General features: G+C 44.5%; 1 protein-coding gene across 7 annotated transcripts in view; it reads left to right on the forward strand.

Annotated features, from left to right (window-relative positions):
- The window catches only part of TNS1 (tensin 1), a 374,732-nt gene that overhangs the window by 223,921 nt on the left and 129,350 nt on the right, over positions 1-21,461 (forward strand). For all 7 annotated transcript variants that reach the window (XM_077273214.1, XM_077273221.1, XM_077273217.1 and 4 more), the window contains one exon: positions 20,318-20,356. In XM_077273214.1, coding sequence (XP_077129329.1) covers positions 20,318-20,356 — 39 coding nt within the window. The remainder of the gene's footprint in view (positions 1-20,317; positions 20,357-21,461) is intronic.

Below are 21,461 nucleotides of genomic sequence, written 5' to 3' on the forward strand. Positions count from 1 at the left end.
GATGGCCAGTCCTGCCCTGATTGGCCCCCTCTCTAGATGTGCGCTGCCAGTCTTGCTCAGTGATTGTCTGCAGCTCCTGGACTTTCCCTCTCCATGTCGGTACATTCCTGATTGTCTGCAGCTCCAGGACTCTCCCTGTCGGTACATTCCAGATTGTCTGCAGCTCCTGGACTCTCCCTCCCCCTGTGGGTACATTCCTGATTGTCTGCATCTCCTGGACTCTCCCTCTCCCTGTCGGTACATTCCTGATTGTCTGCAGCTCCAGGACCCTCCCTGTCGGTACATTCCTGATTGTCTGCAGCTCCTGGACTCTCCCTCTCCCTGTCAGTACATTCCTGATTGTCTGCAGCTCCTGGACTCTCCCTCTCCCTGTGGGTACATTCCTGATTGTCTGTAGCTCCAGAACTCTCCCTGTCGGTACATTCCTGATTGCAGCTCCAGGACTCTCCCTGTCGGTACATTCCTGATTGTCTGCAGCTCCAGGACTCTCCCTGTGGGTACATTCCTGATTGTCTGCAGCAGCTGGACTCTCCCTGTGGGTACATTCCTGATTGTCTGCAGCTCCTGGACTCTCCCTCTCCCTGTCGGTACATTCCTGATTGTCTGCAGCTCCTCGACTCTCCCTCCCCCTGTCGGTACATTCCTGATTGTCTGTTACTCCTGGACTCTCCCTCTCCCTGTCAGTACATTCCTGACATGTCTGCAGCTCCAGGACTCTCCCTGTCGGTACATTCCTGATTGTCTGCAGCTTCAGGACTCTCCCTGTGGGTACATTCCTGATTGTCTGCAGCAGCTGGACTCTCCCTCTCCCTGTGCGTACATTCCTGATTGTCTGCAGCTCCTGGACTCTCCCTCTCCCTGTCGGTACATTCCTGATTGTCTGCAGCTCCTGGACTCTCCCTCTCCCTGTCGGTACATTCCTGATTGTCTGCAGATCCTGGACTCTCCCTCCCCCTGTCGGTACATTCCTGATTGTCTGCAGCTCCTGGACTCTCCCTCTCCCTGTCGGTACATTCCTGATTGTCTGCAGATCCTGGACTCTCCCTCCCCCTGTCGGTACATTCCTGATTGTCTGCAGCTCCTGGACTCTCCCTCTCCCTGTCGGTACATTCCTGATTGTCTGTAGCTCCTGGACTCTCCCTCTCCCTGTCGGTACATTCCTGATTGTCTGCAGCTCCTGAACTCTCCCTCCCCCTGTTGGTACATTCCTGCGCAGCTTACACCATCAGACATCGGCATTTAAAGTGGATTTAGAAGAATGTAAACAGTTGAGAGGAAAGAGGCAGGGTGGGGCGGGGGAGGAGAGGTCAGGTAAAGGGGGCCCCGGGAAGGGGAGCAAGGATACGGGAAGCCGGAGGAATCATGTGTGAGATGTTCTGCTGAGCATTATTTATTACTATTCCTCTTGTGCTAAAGGGTTATTCCCAAAAAATGAAGTTAATCCCTGTACCTAGGTTATTAGATCCCTTACTGATCACTGGAGGCCAACCAGCTCTGCAGACCTGTCCTGCGTGGAGCAGAGGGGCGCACACTCTCCCTCCGCTACATTCACGGAAATAATCGAGTGCTGGACTCGGCAGTCCCATAGACTATTAATGGAAGGAAGGCATCTCCGCACTGTACAGAATGGAGCTGCAAATTGCCGATCTCAGAAGGATCGCTGGGGTCCCCCCAGTTTAACCCCCAGTGATCAGCTACTTCATTTTTTGGGAAGAAACCTTTAAGATCAATATATTCTGTAAGCATGGACAACTTGGACTAGATATTCTGTAAGCATGGACAACTTGGACTATTATCAAAATACTATATGGTCCCATCGGCCAATCTTCAAAAGTGTAAGTAATCACCTGATCGACAGCTGTGATCACCTGACAAAGAGCCAGATCTTCAGGATCGAGAGGGACTGTCCATGTCTGATTGTGAGGTGAAGCTCAGTAATTATTATTGGGGCCCCAAATTCGTCATCAGTCTAAATAAAAATGCTGCCAGCGTGGTCGCACATGCCAAATCCCCGTCGTCTGGGTCATCCCAACCATGATATGTCATAGGACTAATGTGCAGCCGGGCACGGAGGGGTCAGACAAAGCTTGGAAGAGCAGTGACAACTTGTTTGGGGTTGTGAGTAGTTAGGGGTCGTGAGGTTGTGATACATTGTATCCTTGTGTGTTTAATTTGTAATTCACTCATTCAGAATTCAGGGAATCACAATGTTACAGATATGTCCTGGGTTTTGTTTTGTTTGATAATGTGGAATTGTACTGCTTTATTAATGATCAGATTACAAAAAAAAATCCCAAAATTTCACAAACCACCAACCATTGCCCTCAGGCTGCTTCTGGTATTCTAGCTAGCCTGCAATGCTGTGGGCAGGTGGGTCAGTGTTTCTCGAAACATCGCAGATCGCTTCTTATAATCCTAATTGTTTACAGTAATCTGGAATTAGCCGTGAAATAAATGGTGGTAAACAGCACAATGCCGTCACTCCAGCTATTGTACCTGCATGGGAATGTTCAGGTGACAGCCGGAGAGGTTCAGACTTGCTCCTCCTGCATTCCACAAGTCAGATTCCCCAGCATCCAGACATCCTGTACTAGTGCACAGGTTACAGACATGTGGGATATGAACTACACTCCGTGAGTGATTGGGATGGAATGGAAACATTTGCACCACTCATAGTTAGCATTTCCCCTCAAACCATGGAGAAGCTGTACACAATGCATCGCAGAAATATCAGATATGCCATAATCCATCAATGAAGTTCGTTTCCCTGTGAGTTTAGAAGCTGCTGCTTTAGCCATGTTATCAACCTCAGCCCAGAGATAAAACGTATTTACTTATTTTACGCACTAATATAGCACCATTCATTACACAGCTCTTTACAGACAGTATTTGCACTGTCCCCATTGGGGCTCACAATCTAGATTCCCTAGCAATATGTTTTTGGAGTGTGGGAGGAAACCCAGGCAAACATGGGCAGAACATAGAAACTCTTTGCAGAAGTTCATGGTGCTATTTGAACCCAGCAAGACTGCAGTGCTAACCACTAAGCCACTGTGCTGCCCCACCTGAGTTTTACCCAAGGGATTGAAGTTTTATATTGCTTTTGATTGACATCCTACTAAACAATGTATCATTTCAATGTGTCGAACCAAGAAACCACTATCAGGGCTAATGTCAATACCCATAGCGGTACCTATTGTACTAGTGAACAACATTGTCCTGACAAATCAACTCGTACATAATATTTTAGAGCTATTGTAGGCAGATGATGTCTAGAGAAGATTCAGTATGCAAGCAAATTACATCTCAGTAGATCCATTATATTGTATTTACACTGTGACACATACAGCAGTGAGTGATCTATGGAATAAATCTACTTGGCTGCCTTTTCCGCTCTGATTCATTCTTATTCTATATTTCTGATCTCATCCTGAAACCATTAGAAACATTACAACTTTCATGTCTGCAACATTGAAACGACCCGTGCACGGTGCACTTTCCAGGGTCAGTATCCTCATAAAGTTGTGATATGGTTAATTCTCGCACTCGACAGCAGCATTCCTGCCGGGTTAGGCACGTGCCATACCTTTGGATAACTCAGCCCTTTCTTCAAGGCCAAGGAGGGGGGTGTAGGGGCCATGTTTGTGCATTTTGATGTTGGTGCTTCTGTGCCCTTATATAGAAATGTATTTTATTACTTCTCTGGAACAGGGAGAATTTGCCAGCAATTAGGAATTATATGGGGGTGGTTAGAGGTGCGCAGATGTCCAGGAATCTCTGGGAGGTGAAGGATGACTTATTGTGCTATTATTATATTAGTATGTGCTGGCTGGGATTATTGATTGACATACAATAGCTTTGTTGTCATCATTAACCTTTTTAAAATTCAATTTGTAACACAATATGTAGGTTAAATCTTCATTTTTCTATCACAAGCTGCAGCATGTCTCATTCGCTAGTCACACCTAAAGCTGCATTTTATAATATTTGCTCAGGGAAACAGACGAGTTGGGGGCAGTAACAGGCTAACATACAATTCTGTTCTTGTCATTTGAGCTCTAGCAATGAACTTTACTCTGAAAACTGGAAAACAGTTTAACTTTGCATACTGCTCTGGATGTTTCTGGAGAGTATGTTATGAAGCGGTAAGTAAATGGTGTAAATAAAGTGTTTCTACAGCGTCACATGATATGTTGGATTTTTGGATTTTTCTTTGATGGATATAAAATAAAAGTCTGGTTGGGCCACCATGATTCCTAGGAGCAGATGTAATTGGGACTTGGTAAACTATAGTTTCTGTCCTGACATTTTGGCTGAATTTACTTTTTACCCTAATGAAGTCTTTGTGATTTTATGAGTCCACAGTGTCATGAGTCTCCCACTTGTGTACTGAGTGTAAATGGTTGTAAGAGCTTGTGTATTCACTGCCACATCACACCTTGCTCCGAGCCTGAGAAACCTCTGATTTTCCACTCATTGCTCAGTGCATCCATCCAGACTATTCAGCTTTCTAAAATCTCTTCCATGGACATTCAGTGTAATATTATGGTGAGGAAAGGTGATGGGCGCATGGTGACAACATGATCGTGAAAATCCTTCTCTATTCACCAGACTGAACTGCAGGAGCAAACTGCATATATCAGAATGTATCATGTGATGAAAAGTAACATTGCTGATAATGCTCACCATTCTGCACAAAACAAATAGTGACCCTAAGGGTATGTGCACACGTAGTTTTGAGCTCTGCAGATTTTTCTGCAGCGGATTTGAGAAATCCGCAGGTAAAAGGCACTGCGTTTTACCTGCGGATTTACAGCGGATTTTGTGCGGATTCCACCTTCGGTTTTACACCTGCGGATTCCTATTATGGAGCAGGTGTAAACCGCTGCGGAATCAGCACAAAGAATTGACATGCTGCGAAATGTAACCCGCAGCGTTTCCGCGCGTTTTTTTCTGCAGCATGGGCACTGCGGATTGCGTTTTCCATAGGTTTTCCATGGTACTGTAAATGCATGGAAAGCTGCTGCGGACCCGCAGCAAAATCCACAACGTGTGCACATAGCCTAAGGCTACTTTCACACTAGCATCCTTTTGAATACGTCACAATACGTCGTTTAGGAGAAAAAACGCATCCTGCAAAGTTGTCTGCAGGATGCTTTTTTTCCCTATACACTAACACTAGCGACGCATTGCGATGTATAGCCACACATCACAACCGTCGTGCGATGGTTGCGTCGTGTTTTGGCGGATCGCCGGCACAAAAAAAGTGACATGTAACTTTTTTTGCGCGTCGTGTCCGCCATTTTCGACCGCGCATGCGCGGCCGAAACTCCGCCCCCTCCTCCCCGGACCTTACAATGGGGCAGCGGAAGCGTCGTAAGACTGCTTCCGCTGCCCACGTCGGGCATTATTTTCACAACGCGCGTCGGGCCGACGCATAGCGACGGCCCCGTGCCGACGCTAGTGTGAAAGCAGCCTACATCCTGTGTTATACTCCAGAGCTGCACTCACTATTCTGCTGGTGCAGTCACTGTGTACATACTTTCAAGACCACACTCGCCACAGCTAAACAAACCTACTTCTCATCTCTCATATCCTCCCTGTCTTACAACCCTAAACAGTTATTCAACACTTTCAATTCTCTCCTCCGTCCCCCAGCACCTCCTCCCTCCCCACTTATCTCAGCTGAAGACTTTGCCTCATTTTTCAAGCAGAAGATTGATAGCATCAGAGACAGTTTTGGTCAACAAGCCCCAGAGCCCTTCCTCCCGACTTCCCTGCCCTCCACCTCCAAAACCAACTTCTCCACCATTACAGAAGATCAACTCGCCACTCTACTCTCAAGATCGCATCTCAGCACCTGTGCACTTGACCCACTCCCATCCCACCTCATCCCAAACCTCACCACAGTCTTCATCCCAACCCTAACCCATCTCTTCAACCTATCACTAACAACTGGTGTTTTCCCCTCAAGCTTTAAACATGCCTCCATCACACCTATCCTCAAAAAGCCCTCTCTTGACCCATCCTCTGTATCTAGCTATCGCCCTATATCACTTCTCCCTTATGCCTCCAAACTACAGGAACAACACGTCCATCTTGAACTGTCCTCCCATCTCTCTTCTTGCTCCCTCTTCGACCGCTTACAATCTGGCTTCCGGTTACACCACTCCACTGAAACTGCCCTAACTAAGGTCACCAACGAGCTCTTAACCACCAAGAGCAAGCGACACTACTCTGTCCTCCTCCTCCTGGACCTGTCGGCTGCCTTTGACACAGTGGACCATTCCCTATTATTACAGACCCTCTCATCCCTTGGCATCACAGACTTGGCCCTATCCTGGATCTCATCATACCTAACAGACCGGACATTCAGCGTCTCCCACTCACACACCACCTCCTCACCTCGCCCCCTATCTGTCGGAGTCCCACAAGGTTCAGTCCTAGGGCCCCTGCTCTTCTCCATTTACACCTTTGGCCTGGGACAGCTCATAGAATCTCATGGCTTCCAGTATCACCTCTATGCTGATGACACACAGATCTACATCTCTGGACCAGATATCACCTCCCTACTAACCAGAATCCCTCAATGTCTGTCCACTATTTCATCCTTCTTCTCCACTAGATTTCTGAAACTTAACATGGACAAAACAGAATTCATCATCTTTCCCCCATCTCACGCGACCCCCCCAACGAACCTAACCATTACAGTAAATGGCTGCCCACTCTCCCCAGTCCCACAAGCTCGCTGCCTCGGGGTAATCCTTGACGCTGATCTCTCCTTCAAACCACATATCCAAGCCCCTTCCACTTCCTGCCGACTTCAACTCAAAAATATTTCACGAATCCGTTCATTCCTCAACCAAGAATCTGCAAAAACCCTAGTCCATGCCCTCATCATCTCTCGCCTTGACTACTGCAACCTCCTGCTCTGTGGCCTCCCCTCGAACACTCTCGCACCCCTCCAATCTATTCTAAACTCTGCTGCCCGACTAATCCACCTGTCCCCCCGCTATTCCCCGGCCTCTCCCCTCTGTCAATCCCTCCACTGGCTCCCCATTGCCCAGAGACTCCAGTACAAAACCCTAACCATGACGTACAAAGCCATCCACAACCTGTCTCCTCCATACATCTGTGACCTCGTCTCCCGGTACCTACCAACACGCAACCTCCGATCCTCACAAGATCTCCTTCTCTGCTCCCCTCTTATCTCCTCTTCCCACAATCGCATACAAGATTTCTCTCGCGTATCACCCCTACTCTGGAACCCTCTACCACAACACATCAGACTCTCGCCTATCATCAAAACCTTCAAAAAGAATCTGAAGACCCACCTCTTCCGACAAGCCTACAACCTGCAGTGACCACCGATCGACCAAACCACTGCACGACGAGCTCTATCCTCACCTACTGTATCCTCACCCATCCCTTGTAGATTGTGAGCCTTCGCGGGCAGGGTCCTCTCTCCTCCTGTACCAGTTATGACTTGTATTGTTCAAGAATATTGTACTTGTTTTTATTATGTATACCCCTCCTCACATGTAAAGCGCCATGGAATAAATGGCACTATAATAATAGATAATAATAATAATAACATACATTACATTACTGATCCTGAGTTACATCCTGTATTATACTCCAGAGCTGCACTCACTATTCTACTGGTGCAGTCGCCGTGTACATACATTACATTACTGATCCTGAGTTACATCCTGTATTATACCCCAGAGCTGCACTCACTATTCTACTGGTGCAGTCACTGTGTACATACATTACACTACTGATCCGGAGTTATATCCTGTATTATACCCCAGAGCTGCACTCACTATTCTACTGGTGCAGTCACTGTGTACATACATTACATTACTGATCCTGAGTTATATCCTGTATTATACTCCAGAGCTGCACTCACTATTCTGCTGGTGCAGTCACTGTGTACATACATTACATTACTGATCCTGAGTTATATCCTGTATTATACTCCAGAGCTGCGCTCACTATTCTGCTGGTGCAGTCACTGTGTATATACATTACATTACTGATCCTGAGTTACATCCTGTATTATACCCCAGAGCTGCACTCACTATTCTGCTGGTGCAGTCACTGTGTACATACATTACATTACTGATCTTGAGTTACATCCTGTATTATACTCCAGAGCTGCACTCACTATTCTACTGGTGCAGTCACTGAGTACATACATTACATTACTGATCCTGAGTTATATCCTGTATTATACTCCAGAGCTGCACTCACTATTCTACTGGTGCAGTCACTGAGTACATACATTACATTACTGATCCTGAGTTATATCCTGTATTATACTCCAGAGCTGCACTCACTATTCTGCTGGTGCAGTCACTGTGTACATACATTACATTACTGATCCTGAGTTACCTCCTGTATTATACCCCTGAGCTGCACTCACTATTCTGCTGGTGCAGTCACTGTGTACATACAGTACATTACTGATCATGAGTTACATCCTGTATTATACTCCAGAGCTGCACTCACTATTCTGCTGGTGCAGTCACTGTGTACATACATTACATTACTGATCCTGAGTTACCTCCTGTATTATACCCCTGAGCTGCACTCACTATTCTGCTGGTGCAGTCACTGTGTACATACATTACATTACTGATCATGAGTTACATCCTGTATTATACTCCAGAGCTGCACTCACTATTCTGCTGGTGCAGTCACTGGGTACATACTGTACTTGTCTTTGCATGTTACATTGTATCATTTACGCTGTTGCTGGCAGATGTACCGCACACGTTGCTGATTGATCGGCTCCTCTGCCTGTGTTGAGGGTAAAGCTGCTGCTTCTAATCTTATTTTCCTTCATATAGTGGAGTGGTTTCAATTACACCGTGCAGATGTCGTCCATGTTTCTGTGTGGCCGCCGTGTATGCTAATTTGTTACAGCTATATTCAGGGAGAAGAAAGAGGCGGCAGAGACGATAGAACTGTGATTGTACATGGCGCACAGCTCCCCACCTGCTGCTATTGGGGAGTATTCACACATTGCGGCTTCACACAGGGGCACTAAGAAAACACCCAAAATGTGGAAACCGTCAAAATGACACATCGCAGCACAGCCAGATCCCACCGGTCCCAAATGATGCGACATCAGCATTGTGAGCCTTGGTTGGCAGCTATGGTAATGTGACATGATGTGGCCATAGGATTTGTGTTCGTTCTAGCAACCTTTTTTCTTTACAAAAAACAAACCAAGTCCCTCTTAAAAAGAGCAAAAATGAAGCATCTTTTCTTAGAAAGCGGTTTTGTTCCTCTGTTATGCCTCCTGGTAATGTATAACAGGACACTGGTCAGCAGCGAGTGTCTGCACATAGTCTGACACTGATCAGCAGCGAGTGTCTGCACATAGCCTGACACTGGTCAGCAGCGAGTGTCTGCACATAGTCTAACACTAGTCAGCAGCGAGTGTCTGCACATAGTCTAACACTGGTCAGCAGCGAGTGTCTGCACATAGCCTGACACTGGTCAGCAGCGAGTGTCTGCGCATAGTCTGACACTGGTCAGTAGCGAGTGTCTGCGCATAGTCTAACACTGGTCAGCAGTGAGTGTCTGCACACAATCTAACACTGGACTCGCCCTGGCGACACGTGCAATATTTATACCAAGATCATTCACAATTTTCCAGGAGGAACAAGAGAGGAATTCAGCAATGCATTGAGAGAAGATTCTGCAAAATAGTTATTTCATCAGGAATACAAGTATTTACTAAAAAAAAAAAGTCAGAATATAACCCCGCTCCCCCCACGTTAGCTGCCATTCTGGGGTCTGGGAAAGCCTTCCAGTAATTGTGGCCACAATGGTTGTCACCCAGCTTTCCCAGGAACAAGTACAAGTTTATTCCAGCCATGGTCCGCAGCATTTGGTGCTTTCAGGGCTACGTCACGGCTATTTATATAGCCCCCATTACTTATTAGCCGCCTCCTGACAGCATCATGAAGCATCTGGGCCGCGGCAATAATTCTCCCAAATCTGTTTATGTGGAGCAGAAATCCAGCACTTGCAGCAGGAGCTCGGGAAGGTTTAAGCGCTTTCGATGTAGCGGCGTCCAAACAGCGTCCAGCGCCAAACTCTGCCTCAGCCTAGGTTGTTGCACAAATATTCCCGGCCCCCGGAGTGTATGGCCGCCCGCCAGCACAGCCCGGCTATTCCTCCAGGACACCGGGCCATAAATGGTAGGGTTTTATCATAGCAACGAGCAAGAGGGAATGGAAGTCTCTGGGAATGTACAGACACACGGCATCGGGTTAACCCATTCATGGCACCGAACCAGAACCGGTGACGAAACAGTGAGTGGATCTGAACACGTCCGGAGCAGAAGGGTCTTATGGGTCAGAAACGGGAACATGGAAAAATCACGGTCAAATAGGACAGGACAGAAATCTGTGAGGAATAATACTTCTTGCTCCATTTTACAGATTTTTTTGTTTTGTTTTATTTCTGTAAATTTTTATTTTTGAGTTTGGTTTTAAAGTTGGGTTTTATGAAAGTGTCTGTCTAGAAAAAAGCTGACACAGCACCACGGTATCACAGGGAGCAAGTCAGTGGACATCAGTCAGGTCCACAAGTAGATACAATGTAAAACCTGCAGCAATCCAGAATTCAAAGTCATAGAAAATATTGTGCTTTTATGGAGCTGTATGGTTTCAGCAACAGTTCAGGTCCTCCTGGAAATTATCCCTCCCTCCATTCATCCCTCCATCCATCCATCCATCCCTCCATCATCCCTCTCTCCCTCCCTCAACCCTCCATCCATCCATCCATCCTTACCTCCCTCCATCCATCCTTACCTCCCTCCATCCATCCTTACCTCCCTCCATCCATCCTTACCTCCCTCCATCCTTACCCCCCTCCATTTATCCATCCATCTTTCTATCTCTCATGGCTGCCTATATCCTTCCATCCATCTATCTCAACCTCCATCCATACATCTGTCTCCATCAATCTCTCCCTACTTCCATCTCCTCCGTTCATCCATCCTCCCTCTCTCCGTCCACCCATCCCCTCTCTCCATCCACCTCCATCCATCCATTCATTCATTCATTCATCCTTTCCACCATCCATCCTCCCTCCATCTCTCCTTCCGTACTTCCATCCATCACTCCATCCATCCTCCCTCCACACATCCATCCATCTTCACCTCCATTTTCCCTCCATCCCTCCTTCCATCCATCCATCGTTCCCCTCCCTCCATCCCTCCTTCCATCCATCCATCCTTCCCTCATCCCTCTCTCCCTCCCTCATTCCTCTCTCCCTCCCTCATTCATCCATCCCTCCTTCCATCCCTCCCTCCATCCCTCCCTTCCATCCCTCATCCCTCCATCCATTCCTCCATCTCTCCATCCCTCCTTCCATCTCTCCATCCCTCCCTTCCTTCCATCCATCCCTCCATCTCTCCATCCCTCCTTCAGTCCCTCCCTCCATCTCCATCCCTCCCTTCCTTCCATCCCTCCGTCCCTCCTTCTGTCCATCTCTCCATCCCTCCCTTCCTTCCATCCCTCATCTCGCCAACCCTCCTTCCATCTCGCCATCCCTCCTTCCATCTCTCCATCCCTCCTTCCATCTCTCCATCCCTCCTTCCGTCCATCTCTCCATCCTTCCCTTCCTTCCATCCCTCATCCCTTCATCCCTCCTTCCATCTCGCCATCCCTCCTTCCATCTCTCCATCCCTCCTTCCGTCCATCTCTCCATCCCTCCCTTCCTTCCATCCCTCATCCCTTCATCCCTCCTTCCATCTCGCCATCCCTCCTTCCGTCCATCTCTCCATCCCTCCCTTCCTTCTATCCCTCATCCCTTCATCCCTCCTTCCATCTCGCCATCCCTCCTTCCATCTCTCCATTCCTCCTTCCATCTCACCATCCCTCCTTCCATCTCTCTATCCCTCCTTCCGTTCATCTCTCCATCCCTCCCTTCCTTCCATCCCTCCCTCCTTCCATCTCTCCATCCCTCCTTCCATCTCGCCATCCCTCCCTCTCTTCCCCACAGAGTAACCTGTTTCCAGCATTCCCAGTATTTGGATGACTTGTGTCTCTCGCTTTCATCTTCCCTCCCTTGTTCTGTAACTCTTCTATATTTAGGTGTTTGATATCGGTTTTCTCACATCTTCCGCCAGTTCTTCATCGTGGCCAGAGATAACATCAGCTAAATCTCCTGCATTAATTATTAATATTCACCAGTGTTAATGTAACGACCACCAGAGATAAGAGCGCAGATGGATCGGGTCTCTGGCCTCCATCACTGGGATGAAATAGATTCTGATCATCAAACGCTTGGAGTCGGAAGTGGAATAATGGAAACCTGTGTGGTCAGGGAGTCTGCAACCTGTGGATCTAAAGCTGTTGGGAAACTACAACTCCCAGCATTCTCTCACAATATACAGCCACCTAAACAGTCAGTTCTAGCCTTTTAGTGATATCATCCATGGAATCTATATGATATCATCTATAAAATGCATTCATATGATGTCATCCCCTATTGACATCCTCCATACTATACTGCTAGTGATGTCATCAATGCAATCCATTTGTATGTAGTGACATCATTCATCTATTAGTGATGCCAGCCATCCAATCCGTTCTGATGAAGTCGTCCATTACTGACATTGTTCATACTATTTGTATGATGTCATCTTATAGTTATGACATAAAAAAATCAATCAATATGAATTCACACACTGGTGACATCATCCATACAATGTAGATATCATCATCTAGTGATGTCATCCACCAGAAGTGTCATTCACACCATCTTTCTGCTGTGATCTAGCAGTGATATTTGCCATTCTCTGCATCTAATTGACATTTTCTATTAGTGATGTCAGTGAATGTATGATATCATCTTCTGATAACATTGATATTATATTATCCAGCAGTCATATTGCCATCACTTTCCTTACATTCATTAGTGACATTATATACTGGGAATGTCATGTATAGCATGTCATCATTTGATGTTCTCCACTTAATTCCTACTATATATATGATGCAATTAACCAATGATGTCATGGATAGTACAGTAGTTGTTTTCATCTGTCATCAATATCATCCATGTTATGTACCTGTAATATCCATGTGATGTCATCCTTCAGTGATATGATGTCATGAATCCCTGACATCATACATACTATGCACCTGTAATATCCATGTGATGTCATACTTAGGGTGATGTGATGTCATCAATCCCTGACATCATCCATACTATGCACCTGTAATATCCATGTGATGTCATCCTTAGGTGATGTGATGTCATCAATCCCTGACATCATCCATACTATGCACCTGTAATATCCATGTGATGTCATCCTTAGGTGATGTGATGTCATCAATCCCTGACATCATCCAAACTATGCACCTGTAATATCCATGTGATGTCATCCTTAGGTGATATGATGTCATCAATCCCTGACATCATCCATACTATGCACCTGTAATATCCATGTGATGTCATCCTTAGGTAATATGATGTCATCAATCCCTGACATCATCCATACTATGCACCTGTAATATCCATGTGATGTCATCCTTAGGTAATATGATGTCATCAATCCCTGACATCATCCATACTATGCACCTGTAATATCCATGTGATGTCATCCTTAGGTAATATGATGTCATCAATCCCTGACATCATCCATACTATGCACCTGTAATATCCATGTGATGTCATCCTTAGGTAATATGATGTCATCAATCCCTGACATCATCCATACTATGCACCTGTAATATCCATGTGATGCACTGTTCTATTGCTGTCCTGTACTGTGCACTCTCCCAATGCGGGACCATCAGGGGACTGACTGGCTGCAGCGGTCTGGGCAGCTTCACAGCAGCTCTTACAAGCTCTATTGCGTATGCAACTGGTCACCTCTCATAGACTGCAGTGTTTGTCGGTAGCCTAAGCAACAAGCTATAAACTATAGTATTCAAAATCCCTCCTTTCTTTGAGATTGTACAGGGTTTTTAATAAGAAGTAAATTGCAGGTTTGTTTTTACAAGCACTTTATTCATTGTGATGAGACAATTCCTTTAAATATCTTCCAAATGGAAGAATGAAACAATGGAGGAAAGATACATAGCAGCTTGTTGGCACTCGCCACTTCTCCCAGGACACTCATTTCACTGAGGTCTCCAGGAACGTCCCTATATTACATGGCGAAGTCCTTTTTCTATATTTGGTGAATTTATGTGGAGGTCCGGTTTATTAGGATATTGGGGATTTAATAACGCAAAGAAGGGAAAGGGAGTGGAAGTCGGCTGCCCACATCCCGAAGCACCTTGCTTTATCAGGTGAAGCCGCACGGACTCGGCCCAGTCCAGGACGTGGAAAGAAATCACAGATGAAGCTGCAGATATCCAATATATAAATGGATGATCTGGTTGGAATAAACAAATCGCCTTTTATTATCTCAACATATGAAATAAAAAAACTGGCCACCTAAGAGGATGGTATGTATGGAAACTGATGCCTTAATCATGATGTGACATCCATACATGCCATTCTCTTAGGTGGCCAGTTTTTTAATTTCTTATGTTGAGATAATAAAAGGCGTTTTTTTTTTTTTAATTCCAACCGGATCATCAATTGATACCGTAGATATTTGCCACTGGAGGACGCCTTCATCTTTGATATTGGGGAATGTTCCTATAAATAGTCTGTTATTGCGCAGGACGCGGCGCCCGGACTTGTTGCGTTCCCTGCGGTTTCGATCTGATGGAATGTTTCGGGACGGCTGATTACAATTGACCTTTGTGTATCCAGAACTCCGTGTGCGGCTCCTGTCTCCGGCTCCCATCCACCTTATAACTAAACGTCAAGATCTAGTTTCTGGCCCCGGATGGTGTCAGACTCTTGGACCTCAGGCAGGACTGAACACGACAGGAGTGCTGCCTGCAGGTGGAGACCCCACGAAGACAGGTTCTATGAAAATCTGATGCAAATTGTCTCTTCAGAGAGGAAGAGGACTAGAACTCTAGTACCACCTATTGGAAGTAGCAATCCTAACAGTCAATGGGATCGCTACTTCCAATAGGGGGCACTAGAGTTCTAGTCCTCTTCCTCTCTGAAGAGACAATTTGCATATTTCCCAGAGGAGCATTGCGGCTTTAAGTCTCCTCATCTCGACATGCTTAACATGTCACTCTCCGCAAGGAGAAACCATACTTCTTGGATTATGAAAATCTGATAAACTGAATATGGCGTCCTCTAGTGGTGATGGGAGGAAGTGCATGTGAGTAGATTTTAAGGTCAATTCTCTCCTTCTTCTCTTTCCTTCCTTCCTTCCTTCCTTCCTTCCTTCCCTCCCTCCTTCCTTCTCTTCTCTTTCCTTCCTTCCCTCCCTCTTTCCTTCTCTTCTCTTTCCTTCCTTCCCTCCCTCCTTCCTTCTCTTCTCTTTCCTTCCTTCCTTCCCACCTTCCTTCCTCCTTCCCTTTCTGTCCTTTCTTCCCTCCCTTCTCTTTCCTTCCTTCCTTCCATTTCATTCCTTCCTTCTTTCCTTCCTTCCTCCCTTTCCTTCCTCCTTCCCTTTCCGTCCTTCCTTCCCTCCCTTCTCTTTCCTTCCTCCTTCCCTTTCTGTCCTTCCTTATCTCCTCTTTCCTTCCTTTCGTCCATCCGTCCATAAGTGGTCCTCACATGTCAGACATCAGAGCTGCAGAGTCCTCCTTCAAGCTACACCCATATCTAGGCTTAGTTTATTGTAAATTACATATTTTATATTATTATAGTTCCATTCTGTTATCACTGGACCTGACAGTTGGTAGATTATCTAATATTCTGGATTATTGGATTTTCCTAGAAGTTGTATAACATTTTAGATTGAATGTATAAAATCTGCTGCCAAGTCGTGTTTTTTATGAATATTATAGTCAGTTTTAGTAATTTAATAGAAACTATTGTAATTGTGTGATATGTTATGTATCAATTACAAGTTAATCTTTACAGTTTATAACATAACAAGGATCCAGCATCAGCTATATTTACATGATTGCCACCTTGTGGCGTGTGCTCATCATTGCAGCAATGCTTGGCACAAGCTGCCCCCTAAGTCTTATTTTGGTAACGATCACTGTTATATTACTAAATATTGTATCACTAAGGCTGGTTTCACATTTGCGGTTGCGTCCGCAGCGTTTCTGACACATACATCCGCATGCATCTTGATTTCCTATCTTTAACATTGTAGACGCAGGTGCATGCGTTCGCCCGCGTTTGTGTTTTCGCGGTGTGCGGCTGGGCGTGGCTGACGCACCATGTTAGAATTTTTGTGTTGTCAAATTTCCTCTGCCATACGCATGCGGACGCTTGCGGAAGTAGTGCATCAAAACAACGCATTACAGTCTATGGGAAGGCAAGGACATGCGTTCACTTGCATTTGCACAAGGGTCTATATACAGAAATCCCATGAGATACGCCCATTGGGCGTGGCTTGTGTCAAGGAAATTCTCCTTGAAACATTTTTTCACAACAAACACATGCACATAAAAACCGCAAACGCATGCAAAAGTGCGTGCAAACGTTGCGTTTTTTATCCGTGATGAAGTTGATGCGGATAAAAAATGCAGCGATTGCCATGCGGTTGCGTACGAAACGCTGCGGACTCAACCGCAAATGTGAACCTAGCCTAATGTATTAGGAGGTAGAATGGAGTGTTAGGCCACGTGCACACGTTGCGGAATGTTGTGCGGATGTTTCCAGACTGATTTTGGTAAATCCGCAGGTAAAACGCACTGCGGATTACCTGCGGATTTACCAGAATTTTTTGCAGATTTTGTGCGGATTCCACCTGCGGTTTTACACCTGTGCATTCCTATTATAGAGCAGGTGTAAATCGCTGCGGAATCTGCACAAAGAATTGACATGCTGCGGAATAAACAACGCTACGTTTCCGCTTGTTTTTTCCGCAGCATGTGCACTGTGGATTTTGTTTTCCATAGGTTTACATGGTACTGTAAATTCATGGAAAACCGCTGCGGATCCGCAGCAAAATCCGCAACATGTGCACATAGCCTTACTGTTTTTGGCTGATAAATGTATGATTGCTGGGATCTGACCACTGTGGTCCCCACTAATGGTGAAAACGATGTTCCTAAAGCCCCTCCATGTAATGTATATGCATGACCACTCCATTTACTTCTATCTATAAGTCCCATAGAAGTGAGTGGAGTGGTGGTCACACAAACTCACTCCTGCTCCATTAACCACGGAAAAAACGTCTTACAACCTGTAGGCTATGTTCACACATTGCGTTTTTGTAGCGTGGTTTGTTTTTTTTTTGCCTCCGTTTGTTATACAGATTTTAAGCTGCGTTTTACAGTACCAGTAAAGTCTATATCAGAGTTCAGAAATCTCATGCACACACATTGGTTTTATTTTCCTGAATGAATTGGAAAAAGTCTGTTTTTAAAAAAAACTGCAGCAGGTCACTTCTTTCATCGTTTTTCTGCACATTTGCAGCAATTTTTTCACCCATGGGAAACAATGAGTAAGTGCAAAAACACAGGTATCAGTTTTTTGCTGCAAAAGCCTTTTTAAGGAAGTTGGATCATTGTTTTGGGGGCCCTGAACTTTATCAGCGTGTACAAGACACAACACAAGCGCAGCAAATGTGAAGCAAGAATGCAGCAAAAATGCAGCATGTGAATATGGTCGTATACAGCTGAGGATTTGATGGTTTTATGCATTTTAGAGTGACCCATTTTACCTGCACTGATACAGTGTTGCAAACTCTCAGGACAGGAGACAAATATGTGCTGTGGATGAACTTGGCTCATATAGTATTGGATACAATTGTTCCAGAGCCCAGGTGTGACAAGTATTATATTAGGGCTAGTTTACAGCCAGGAAGACAGATGTGTCCATTCACTGAAAGCTATCAGAGATGGGAAAATTAGAAATAGAAAAAGCATAAATGTAGCTATAAAGTTTTGTGTGTGTATTGTAACTCGTAATAACAAATAGCGCAGCATTGTGGCGCGGCAACAGAGCGGGCGATAGGAGAAAGATGATCTGCGCTGTGCAGCCGGCGTGACAGTACTGTCTTCTGTGAGATTGCATAGATAATTGGCAGTCCTGTGCCGGATCTGCAGCCCTGTGCCAGCCACAGAGCCAGACCTGAATCAAATTACACTGTTTTTATATTATCATGGATGCAGTATGAGGGCCCCAGGGAGCCGGACCTCCGCCTGCACCAAAAATCAATCTCCCTACATGGATCAGTTTACCGGCAGAGGCCCAACAAACAGTTTATGTCTGTGAGAAGGATTCACTATTACCTTCTAAACGTTCAAGTAAAAAGTGAAGCGGCTTATTAGTGATGAGAATATAAAGCACCAGTGATACAATGTATCTAATAACCTGACTGTCAGATAATAGTGTAACCACTGCTGAGAATGGGGGAAACAACGTAACATCATATACAGAGATACGGAGCAAGAGGGTATAACCTGGGCATCTCCTGTATATAATTATATATGTACAGCCGGTATAACCTGGGTATCTCCTATATATAATTATATATGTACAGCTGGTATAACCTGGGTATCTCCTATATATAATTATATATGTACAGCTGGTATAACCTGGGTATCTCCTATATATAATTATATATGTACAGCCGGTATAACCTGGGCATCTCCTGTATATAATTATATATGTACAGCCGGTATAACCTGGGCATCTCCTGTATATAATTATATATGTACAGCCGGTATAACCTGGGCATCTCCTATATATAATTATATATGTACAGCCGGTATAACCTGGGTATCTCCTATATATAATTATATATGTACAGACGGTATAACCTGGGCATCTCCTGTATATAATTATATATGTACAGCCGGTATAACCTGGGCATCTCCTGTATATAATTATATATGTACAGCCGGTATAACCTGGGCATCTCCTGTATATAATTATATATGTACAGCCGGTATAACCTGGGCATCTCCTGTATATAATTATATATGTACAGACGGTATAACCTGGGTATCTCCTGTATATAATTATATATGTACAGCCGGTATAACCTGGGCATCTCCTGTATATAATTATATATGTACAGCTGGTATAACCTGGGCATCTCCTGTATATAATTATATATATGTACAGCTGGTGTAACCTGGGCATCTCCTGTATATAATTATATATGTACAGCCGGTATAACCTGGGTATCTCCTGTATATAATTATATATGTACAGCCGGTATAACCTGGGCATCTCCTGTATATAATTATATATGTACAGCCGATATAACCTGGGCATCTCCTGTATATAATTATATATGTACAGTGGGTATAACCTGGGCATCTCCTGTATATAATTATATATGTACAGCCGGTATAACCTGGGCATCTCCTGTATATAATTATAAGAGTACAGCCGGTATAACCTGGGTATCTCCTGTATATAATTATAGATGTACAGCTGGTATAACCTGGGTATCTCCTGTATATAATTATAGATGTACAGCTGGTATAACCTGGGCATGTCCTGTATATAATTATATATGTACAGCTGGTATAACCTGGGCATCTCCTGTATATAATTATATAGGTACAGCTGGTATAACCTGGGCATCCTTTGTATATTATTATTTATCATTATAGCGCCATTTATTCCATAGTGCTTTACATGTGAAGAGGGGTATACATAATAAAAGACGAGTACAATATTCTTAATCAATACAAGTGGTATATAATTATATATGTATAACTGGTATAACCTGGGCATATCCCGTATATAATTGTATATGTAATTTAGCATATAACTATACAAACAGTGTTTTAACAGTGATTACTAGTGTGTGTGTGTATATATCTATAACTATATCTATATATACTGTATATATCTCTACAGATGCCTCTCACAAAATTAGAATATCAAAAAGTTAATTTATTTATTTTCTTCAATACAAAAAGTGAATCTCATATATTCTATTGAGTCATTACACACAGTAATCTATTTCACGTGTTTATTTCTGTTAATGTTGATGATTATGGCTTACAGCCAATGAAAACCCAAAAGTCATTATCTCATTATCTATAGAATTTATGAGATTCACTTTTTGTATTGAAGAACTGAAATTCACTTTTTGATGATATTCTAATTTATTGAGAAGCCCCTGTATCTATAGACAGGTGACAGTCTGGAGATAATTGGGGGGTAAGTTCTGCTCCTGTTGGTGCTCACAGATCGCGATCTTGCAGCTTCTAATCGATGTAACAAAACCATTGTACAGAACACAATGATGTGATATTGACTGGTTGTTCTTGTTTTGCAGATTGCGTCCCCCTGCACTCCTCGTGTCAACTACGAGCTGGTGAGTGTCGTCTCCTGCTAATATTTACTAATATTAATACTATTTTATTTGGAAAAAAAAAGACAGTATCACACATAGGATTAGATATACGACTCATCAGACAGTGTCACACAGGATGGGATTAGATACACAGCTCAGCAGTCAGTATCACACAGGATAGGATTAGATACACAGCTCAGCAGACAGTATCACACAAGATAGGATTAGATACACGGCTCAGCAGACAGTATCACACAGGATAGGATTAGATACACGGCTCAGCAGACAGTATCACACAGGATAGGATTAGATTCACAGCTCAGCAGACAGTATCACACAGGATAGGATTAGATACACGGCTCAGCAGACAGTATCACACAGGATGGGATTAGATACACAGCTCAGCAGACAGTATCACACAGGATAGGATTAGATACACAGCTCATCAGACAGTATCACACAAGATAGGATTAGATACACAGCTCATCAGACAGTATCACACAGGATAGGATTATATACATGGCTCAGCAGTCAGTATCACACAGGAGAGGATTAGATACACAGCTCTGCAGTCAGTATCACACAGGATTGGATTAGATACACAGCTCAGCAGACAGTATCACACAGGATAGGATTAGATACACAGCTCAGCAGTCAGTATCACACAGGATAGGATTAGATACACGGCTCAGCAGACAGTATCACACAGGATAGGATTAGATACACGGCTCGGCAGACAGTATCACACAGGATAGGATTAGATACACAGCTCATCAGACAGTATGACACAAGATAGGATTAGATACACAGCTCATCAGACAGTATCACACAGGATAGGATTATATACATGGCTCAGCAGTCAGTATCACACAGGATTGGATTAGATACACAGCTCAGCAGACAGTATCACACAGGATAGGATTAGATATACGGCTCAGCAGACAGTATCACACAGGATAGGATTAGATATACGGCTCAGCAGACAGTATCACACAGGATAGGATTAGATACACGGCTCGGCAGACAGGATCACACAGGATAGGATTAGATACACGGCTCAGCAGTCAGTATCACACAGGATAGGATTAGATACACGGCTCGGCAGACAGGATCACACAGGATAGGA

The sequence above is a fragment of the Ranitomeya variabilis genome, chromosome 7 (assembly GCF_051348905.1).
Source record: "Ranitomeya variabilis isolate aRanVar5 chromosome 7, aRanVar5.hap1, whole genome shotgun sequence".
In the NCBI taxonomy this organism is placed as follows: domain Eukaryota; kingdom Metazoa; phylum Chordata; class Amphibia; order Anura; family Dendrobatidae; genus Ranitomeya; species Ranitomeya variabilis.